Source organism: Vombatus ursinus, unplaced genomic scaffold, assembly GCF_900497805.2.
Source record: "Vombatus ursinus unplaced genomic scaffold, bare-nosed wombat genome assembly UNPS02009205.1, whole genome shotgun sequence".
NCBI classification, from domain to species: Eukaryota; Metazoa; Chordata; class Mammalia; order Diprotodontia; family Vombatidae; genus Vombatus; species Vombatus ursinus.
Genome location: NW_020948983.1, coordinates 52218992 through 52228981, shown reverse-complemented (window position 1 = coordinate 52228981; position 9990 = coordinate 52218992). Strand labels below are relative to the sequence as shown.

The 9990-nt window shown below is 37.6% G+C and overlaps 1 protein-coding gene across 1 annotated transcript in view; it reads right to left on the bottom strand.

Annotated features, from left to right (window-relative positions):
• Positions 1-9990, bottom strand: part of TLN2 (talin 2) — a 579984-nt gene that overhangs the window by 36840 nt on the left and 533154 nt on the right. The window contains exon 52 of the mRNA XM_027851789.1: positions 9866-9973. Coding sequence (XP_027707590.1) covers positions 9866-9973 — 108 coding nt within the window. The remainder of the gene's footprint in view (positions 1-9865; positions 9974-9990) is intronic.

Sequence of the window (9990 nt, the reverse complement as noted above, 5' to 3'; positions counted from 1 at the left end):
GAAAGAAAGAAAGAAAGAAAGAAAGAAAGAAAGAAAGAAAGAAAGAAAGAAAGAAAGAAAATAATCAGAAGGCACTGGGCATGGCAGCACTAAATAGCAAGCATCATACACACACAAAAGAATGCATTTTATTTTAATGTACAAGAAGTGATTCACTGATTTGGAAGTCATTCCTGAGTCAGTCAGACCACTGATTTATTAGGTCAAAGATCAAAACTAGTACCAAGCTGAAAGAATAAAAATGAGAAAAAGATGTGGCATGTGATTAAAAGAATTCCAACATGACCTCTATAAACAAGAAAATGAGGCTGAAGAGGGGGAAATGTATGGAGAAGGCACTGATACCAATGACAACAATTTTGTACCTAAGTTTTAACTGCACTGTTGGAAGGAATGCCTGCACCAATGAGATTGTAGAACCACTTAAGTGGCGTATATAGTTTCAAATTTTTGTGGCATTCTCATATATAATTCAAACTTTTAGTCATACTGGCTTCTTCTTTTGTTACTGGAATTATAAGGAATATTTGGAATAGTAAAGTCTACTGAACTTTCCTGTTCTTTAGAATCTCACAATTCCTTTACTCTACTTTATATTAAGTCTGCTTTAGGAAATTAACATTTCTAAACTTGAATTTAAACTAATTTAGCATGTTAGTTAATTTAACAAAAATTAATGTAACAAAAAAAAAAACCAGAAATGGGCTCTGATAAGTTATTAGCTCCTCACAAGCATATGTGACCGGGAAAACAAACAGATAGGGAAGAAGCCCTAGGACTCATAAATAATCTTAGATTATTAATAGTACTTACACTTTAAATTTGCTTCTTGTAAGCCACCGGAGTTCACCTTTTTTAAAGAGTCTATTTGATAACTTCAATGATTTAAACCAGGGGCTCTTAACTTTTTTAATGTCGTGGACCTTTTGGCAATTTGGTGGACCCTTTTTCAGAACAATGTTGTTAAATGAATAAAATAAAATACATAGGATTTCAAAGGAAACCAACTATATTGAAATACAGTTATCAAAATATTAAAAAAAAACCCCACAAATTTATAGAGCCCTGATCTAAACTGATAGAAAAGAAGTATAACTATTTCCACTGAAGGTTATGTTGAAAATCAGTACACAGGTTTATGAAGCTTTGCACAGATTTTTTAAAGACTCATTTTAACTTCCTTTCCTTTTTCTTCTGTTTAACAGTTTCTTTTTAGAACTGGCTACCTCGGGCAAAGGGAAAACAGTGACTTGCCTGAGCTCTCCCTCAAACCCCTCCAAATACCTATAAAAAATGGCTCTACACAAATTCTAAAGCAGCAGAACCCATAAAAAAACAGAGTAAAACAAATTTCCAGCCCAAGACAACCTGGATGGTTGATCAGAAAGGTATATCACGCCGGGCGGGGAGATGAGTGCAGTTCGGTATGGGTGCGCAGGCTGCAGTGACCCTAGAGCAGGCCTCAGAGGACTGAATTGCAGGCAGCTGTGGCGGTTTCCAGACTTCTCAACCCATGAAACGCCAAAGACAACTTAGAAGGTCAATGGGAAAAGTCTGTGACTGTGGTGAGAGAAGAAGCTAGGTCTCAGCCGCAAGTCCCGAGCGCAGGCCACGGCTGCATCCTGAGCTTCCAGCCCACAGACTGAGGGGGAATCAAGTGGCTGATCAGAGGGGGATTGCAGGGATCTCTTTGCCAGGGCTGAGGCACGAATCTCTTGCTTTGCCGGTGCCTGGATCCGGGTCACAGTTCTGAGGGGCGGTCCTGGGATGAGGAGGAGCGCAGGCGTGGTGGAGCTTGTTGTGGCGGTGAAGAGGAAACACCTCGCCCCTTATCATAGCACCTTGGAAGAACTGACACTTTTCAGGTCTCTAGAAGTATCTCTGAAAACAGCTGTACAAACCCCCGAAGCCTGGGACAGTACATTCTCCACATTGGAAACAGACTCTTACCTTAACAAAGAGTTTAAAACTCAAGTAATTGGCTGAGATCATGAGCAAACCTCGCAAGAAGAGTCAGACTATATTATCTTACTTTGGTGACAAAGAAGATCAAAACATACAATCAGAAGACAACAAAGCCAAAGTTCCTACATCCAAAGACTCCAAGAAAAATATGAATCAGTCCCAGGCCAGGGAAGAGCTCAAAAGGGATTTTGAGAAACAAGTAAGAGAAGTAGAGGAAAAATTGAGAGTTTTGCAAGAAAATCATGAAAAACAAGTCAACAGCTTGCTAAAGGAGACCCAAAAAAATACCGAAGAAAATAACACCTTAAAAAATAGTCTAACCCAAATGGCAAAAGAGGTCCAAAAAAGCCAATGAGGAGAAGAATGCCCTAAAAAGCAAAATTGTCCAAATGAAAAAGGAAGTCCAAAAGATTACTGAAGAAAATACTTCCTTAAAAATTAGAATAGAGCAATTGGAAGCTAGTGACTTTAGGAGAAATCAAGACACTGTAAAACAAATCCAAAAGAATGAAAAATTAGAAAACAATGTGAAATATCTCATTGGAAAAACAACTGACCTGGAAAATAGATCCAGGAGTGGGAATTTAAAAATTATTGGACTATCTGAAAGCCATGATCAAAAAAAGAGCCTAGACATCATCTTTCAAGAAATCATCAAGGAAAACTGCCCTGATATTTTAGAACCAGAGGGCAAAATAGAAATGGAAAGAATCTACCGATCTCCTGAAAGAGATCTCCAAAGGAAAACTTCTAGGAATATTGTAGCCAAATTCCAGAGTTCCCAGGTCAAGGAGAAAATATTACAAGCAGCCAGAAAGAAACAATTCAAGTATTGTGGTAACACAATCAGGATAACACAAGATTTAGCAGCTTCTACATGAAGGGACCGCAGGGCATAGAATATAATATTGTGGAGGGCAAAGGAGATAGGATTACAACCAAGAATCACCTACCCAGCAAAACTGAGTATAATTCTTTAGGGGAAAAAATGGTCATTCAGTGAAATAGAGGACTTTCAAGCATTCCTGATGAAAAGACCAGAGCTGAATAGAAAATTTGACTTTCCAATACAAGACTCAAGTGGAACATGAAGAGGTAAACAGGAAAGAGAAATCATAAGAGACTTATTAAGGTTGAACTGTTTACATTCCTGCATGGAAAGATGATATCTGTGACTCATGAGACCTTTGTCAGTATTAGGGTAGTTGGAGGGAAAAAATTATATGTATGTATATATAGATAGATAGATAGATAGATAGATAGATAGATAGATAGATAGATAGAGGGCACAGGGTGAGATGAAGATGAAGGGGTCATATCTGTAGAATAAAATTAAGGGGTGAGAGAGGATTATACCAGGAGAAAGTGAAAGGGAAAGGTAGAATGGGGTAAATTATCTCAAAAAAAAAAAAAAAACCAGAAAAGAAAAGGCTCTTACAGTGGAGGGGAAACGGGGGAAGGTGAGAGGGAATGAGTGAATCTTATTCTCATAGGATTTGACTTAAGGAGGGAATAACATACACACTCAATTGGGTATGGAAATCTGTCTTACCCTACAGGAAAATAGGAGGGGAAGGGGACAAGAGAGTAGGGGGATGATAGAGAGGAGGGCAGATTGGGAAAGGGGGTAATCAGAAGCAAATACTTCTGAGGAGGGACAGGGTCAAAAGAAAGAACAGAATAAATGGGGGGGTGGGATAGGATTAAGGGAAATAGACTTAGTTTTTCATAGCATGTCTACTATGGGAGTGTTTCGCATAACTGCACATATATAGCCTGTATTGAGTGGCTTGCCTTTTCAATGAGGGTGAGTGAGGAGGGAGGAAGGGAGAAAATTTGGAACTCAAAGTTTTAAAAACATATCTTTAAAAAAAAATGTTTTCACATACAACTGGGAAATAAGAAATACAGGAAATGGGTTACAGAAATCTATCCTGCCCTACAGGAAAATAGAAGGGGAAGGGAGGGAGAGATAGCAGGGAAAGCAGACTAGGGGAAGGGGTATTGAGAATGCATGCCATCTTGGGGTGAGGGAGGGGCGAGATGGGGTGAAAATTTGGAACTCAAAATCTTGTGGAAGTAAATGTTGAAAACTAAAAATAAAGAAATTTATTAATTAAAAAAAAAAAAAAAAAAGAACTGGCTACCTCCATATTACAAGTATACCAACTGCCAAGCAAAAATGAAGTACATTTCCTCTGTCATTACATGTTACAAAGACAATAATTGTGTTGAAAGATGAAAGAGAAACCCAGGTGGTAGGCTTTGAACAGACACATAAACTGTTCAATTTTGCAGAATTTAAGGTTTGAAAGGCCTGTTTCCATAGTAAAGACAAGGAAAAATAAGCCCTTAATGAAAATGTTAGCAACCACTTAAATAAAAATTCCGTGGTAAAAAGGTAATATTGATAACTGTCTTTTTAAAAGAAGGCCCTAGGTCAGAAGAGTCCACAGCTGGAATTCTGTTACCTAGCTGATTGGCCTACCCAGAGCTGAAAGCTACCAAACCATCTAAGACATGGAGATGCATCCTACAGCCCAGGTAAAAGTGCTAAATGGTGCAGTAGATGGAGTGCTGGTCTGGAGTCGGAAAGACCTGAGTTCAAATCTAACCTCAGACACTACTAACTGTGTGACTCCAGGCAAGTTACTTGACCTCCATTTGTATGTCTCACTTGATGTTTCTGATCAGTGTTATTGAATAGGGTTATTCCTGTTGTTATATCTTTCAAGGAATCTTTGTTAAAAAAGAACCTTGCTGGCATTTTGTTCTACCAAATTAAGTGCTTTTGTATAATTTACAATCAATAAGCAAGATAGGAGTTTAGTCTCACTATCTTTCAGTCAAGTGCAAAATGGCAAAGATGTGGTCTATTGCTGATTATCAGTTGCAAAAGCCCACTTCTTCCTTACTAAAACCATCCTCACAGATGACCTTGATTTACGTACAGACAAGCCAGATGAAGATTTTGTATAAGAGGGAACGTAGGAATGTGGGTCAGTAATTGATGTTTTCTCAGTTGCCTTTTTATAAAAACCATGATTGTTTCCATGCCTTGGTCTATTCCTTCCCTTTGGAAACCTTGGCTATCATTCTATCCTCATCTTCACAATTATGGCTCCTCTAGCACGGATCTCACTTATGTTCATTTTGCCCAGTAGAGTTGTTTGACTCCTCTTTGTTCTCTCTTTATTTGTAATTCTACGTCCCTTATAAACACATGTGGGACTATTATATTAGGACTGAAGGGCAGTAGTTCCATTGCTCTTATTGTATAAAACATTTGTTTTAATAATCTTCATAGATCTTTTCCATTTTTCTTCTATCTGACTCCCTCCTTCCATTTTTATCCTTTAAAGGCATTCGTAGTTGAAATTACTTGCTTAGTTGGTATTTCTTGCTAAGCTTAAAAAAAAAACAAAAACAAAAACCAACAACCCTCTAATGCTTTTCCCTACTTTATGAGATATTTCTCCTAATCATCCACCATCCTTCATAAAATTTTACAAACGAGTTTATATTTTAAACCACTGTTGGCTTTGGCAGTCATCTCTCTACTTGGCAATTGCAGTAAGTCAAATGTTTGCTGACTAAGGTGCTTTCTAGGCTTTTCTGGTATTCTTGTCATAATATATTTACAGTGGTTAAACTTTGGTATAAAAAAATTGTAATCAGTGTTGATGTCATTTCTGATGTCCATTTCTCATTATTGATTTCTTATAATGTCTTAATGGAGAAGATACCTTGTTTGAGGATAGCCTTCAAGGATATATTTAATTCAACTGAGTGAAATGCTTTTTTAAAAAAGATCACTCAACAATAGATACAGCAGTATCTTATTTTTTCTATACCCCTATAGTCAGTTCTGTGGTATTAAAGATGGAGTCCACGATAGGAAGTCACTTACAAAACTCCATCGCTTAATCTTTTCATATTTTCATAAAGAAATCCTCAGTTCATGCATTCTCATTGAGGCTCTTCCAGCAACAATTTTTTTGGGGGGAGGTAAAAGTATCATCTGTGAACCTTCTTATTCTTTTGAAATCTTTATACTATTTGAGAGAGTTTGAAAATCAGTTCCTAGGCACCTTAAAAATTGTGTCCACTCCAACATGACAATATGTATAGATTTTCCATGTGTATCTGATCACGTCTAGGAGCTCTTTTGGATAACGTTCTTACATATCACTGTCATTTCTGAACATAGGTGAAAGACATCAAATGTGGTAATTCTACTAGCATTGCTAACAAATGTAGATCAATATAGTAACATTAGCAGATCTGTTCTATTTTGTGTCTTTTATCCTCACTCCAATTTCTTTTCCAAATGCTATCTAGACAACTGGACATAGCCAGATCTCATGCAAAGCTGGCTGCAAGCTTATTTTCCCTTAAAAAACTTTTCACTATTTTATAAGAACATATTGCTCAAAGTGTTCTATTTTCCTTCCTAATGTATTCTAAACTGATGTTTTCCTTGGTTACCATGTCTCTCCACTTAACAAGGAGATTAAATGTTTTCTCTAACTCATCTCATTTAATCTTGTTTTGGTGACTTTTTAAAAATTGATTACAGTTTTTAGTGATAGAATCAATATCTTTATATTTATCCATTTCTCATTTTAAAAAATTAATAGTCTGTCTAGGTTAGGTCAGAGCTACTGTAATCACATGTGGTCTTTACCCTCTAATCTTTGTCCTTCTGTTTGATTTGTTATTTAATCAAAAAAAATTTTTTTTACTCTAACCAACTGATGGTCTGATTACATATAGATATGAATTTGTCAACTTCAAACAATCTCTCAAGTAGAGCCTAGATTACCACATAGTCAATAAGCATTTATTTAACGTCTACTATGTGCTAAGCTCTATGCTAAGCAAAAAACAGTCGCTGCTCTCAAGAAGCTTATAGTCTGAGGGGTGAGATAACATGCCAACAACTATGTAGAAATAAAGCCATATACAGGACAAACTAGAGATAACCAAGATGAGGAAGGCACTGGCATTATGGGGAATCAGGAAATACTTCCTATAGGTGAGACTTTCGCTAGGACTTGAAAGAAGCCAGGGAGGCCAGAAGATGGGGATGAGAAGGAAGAGAATTCCAGGCATGAGGGACAGCCAGTAAAAATGCCTGGAATTGGGTGATGGAGTATCTTATGTGAGGGAGAGCAAGGAGACCAGTGTTGCTGGATTATACAGTATGCTGAGGGGGTGAGGGGATGGAGGAAGGAAAGGAGTGAAGGGTGTAAGATGACTGCATATGTTGGAAGAGGCTAGGTTATGAAGAGCTTTGAATATTAAACAGGATTTTCTCTTTGCTAGGGATATTTAAGAGGGGAGGCATGGTTATGAGTTGTGCTAGATGGCTTCTGAGATCTCTTACAACTCTGAGAGTCTATTGTTCTAATAACCCCTTTATTTAACTATTCAAAGAAAACCTATGATGCATTTTTTCATTAAGCTAAAACTTTTTTTATGTCTTCTGGTTTCAATTATGCTAATATGGAAGTAGTTTAATTATTTCTACACAGCAAGGTTCCTGTTAGTGTGAAACGATTGCATTATTTGCAATGTGCAGTATTCCAAGTAAAATGATAAGTAAAATATGGTAATTAGGTCCAGCTCAATGGAAATATGCAGTACAAATTCAAATAATGCGACCACTTAAACCTTTTTATTTGCACTAATTGGGACCTAGCTTTAATGTGTTAAGTCAACTTATTTTTACCTAAATAAAGATCACAAAAGAGGAGTTTAATTAACTTTCATGGAGAGTTTAAGAACTGTGATTCTTAGCACCCCTTGCCACCATCATTCAGTAAGCTAAAGGCCCCCATGCAGGACAGAGAGTCATTTCGGATTTTCATTCATTTTATGGGTTGCTTTGGCCAAAAAAAAAAAAAAAAATCATGACGATGACTGATAATGAACTTCTTTGAATCTAGCTAGGCGGTCCTTGGGACTACACTCCTAAGAGAAACCAGAGTCCCTCCACACCAGGAGGAAGTACTGCAACAGAACCTATATGGCAGCATGTGGTGCACATGAACTAAGGTTCCATAAAGTAAGTGATTTCCATGGGGCAAATTCTAATAAGGAGTTCTCATCGGTTTCAGTTTTCTTAATTTGGATTCTTCGCTGTGTATGCCTCTCAAAAGACTTGGCTCTCTTATTTTATTTTATCTATATTCCAAAAGTCAATCTAATTTAAGGCGACATTAAGGCCCCTGCCTGGCAACAAACATTTGCAATCATTTCCTTTTCATGGCACTCCAGCCCACAGGTTTCTGCTCAGGGGGATTAAGGACACCAGCAGCCTAGAAGGACACAGGCTATCAATCTCTTCTTACTTTACAGGCTCAAAGGATAAAAAGATTCTAGAACTGGAATCTTAGAGATCATATCATCTTTTCCATCTCTTCTTTGCCCTCACTGGGCCTAGAGTCAGATAGATCTGAGTTCAAATCTAGCCTCAGACTAGATCTATTGTGCCCGGCAAGTCTTTTAACCTCTATTTGCTGCATTTTCCTCAACTGTAAAATGGGAATAATAACAGCACCGACCTCTGAGAGCTATGAGTATCAAATGTGATAATATTCATAAAGTGCTTAGAACAGTACCTGACACATAATAGGCGCTTAATAAGGAAGGAAACAAACATTTTTTAAGGGTACCAACCCTGACAGGTAGGTACTATTATTATTCCCATTTTACAGTTGAAGAAATTGAGGCAGCAAGTGGTAAAGTGTCTTGTACAGTATCACACAGCTATGAGTATTTGAGGCTATATTTGAACTCAGATCTTCTTGACTTCAGGTCTAGCACTCTATCCACTGTACCACCTAGCTGCCTTAATAAATGCTTTTTTTTCTCCTTCTTATTTTACAGATAAGAAAACTAAGGAACAGAAGTTAAGGCACTTGTGAAAAAAATTAATTACTAATTAACTGAAAGCTACTTAAATTCAATACACTTTTATTAAGTGGTAACTATGTGAAGGGCACTGTGCTGGGTGCTGGATATTCAAAGACAAGTTCCTGCTCCTAAGAAGCTTATATTTTACCAGAGGAAATCACCACAGACACGGCGAAGTAACTAAAAAACAAAGACAAAATAAAGTCATTTTGGGGGCGAGAGGACAACACTGACCAGAACTCTGATCTCTTCTGACTTGTGGCACCAATTTCCCCCCACTACTATTATTTCATGCTGTCTCCTTTGTCAAGGTCATCTGAATCTGGATCAATCTGAATCATCCTCTACTTTCCCTAGAATATCTGCCATTTTGTGGAACACATTTATATTGGTGAGCAAAAGAGAAATCAGGTTAAATATCCTAATAGATTTGAAATCCAGAATAGAGCCTTTTTAAAATGCCATGCAATGGAAGAGAGTGCCAGGCTGCCCATTAAGTCAGGTAAATCACCTATCCTTTCTATTTCTGAAAAATTGGAAGTATTATCCCTTTCTCTTCCATCCTCACCAGGTGATGAGGCAGTAAAATGAGATGACAGGTGCTAAAGCACTTTGAAAAGGTATGAAAGTAAAATACTATTGCTTTTCACTGTATGAGAAGGTGGTCTATGGTCTGCCTCCAGAAGGAAGGCATTCAAAGTCATTCATTTTAATTCCCAGGGGACACATGTTCTGAAAACATTGTACTGTAAACTGGTCTGAGAAAAGGAGAGAGACAAAGGGAAAAGAAGAGAGATAGAAAAGGAAAGGAAGAGAAAAAGAGAAGAGTGAAAGAGAAAGAGAGAAGGAAAGAAACAGAGAGAGAGAGGGAAAGAAAGAGGAAAAGAGAGAAAGGAAAAGAGAGTGTGAGAAAGGGAGAGAAAAAGAAGGAGGGAAGAGAGAGTAAGAGGGGGAGAGAGATTTACTATACTTTTCTTACCACAAGAACATGTTCCAGTAGATCCAGGTATCCCAAGGTGCACTCAGTCCCATAGCGCAAAGCTCGGGCTTTCACATCTTCAGCAACATCAGCATGATATGAAGCTTGCTAAGGAGAGAAAGGAA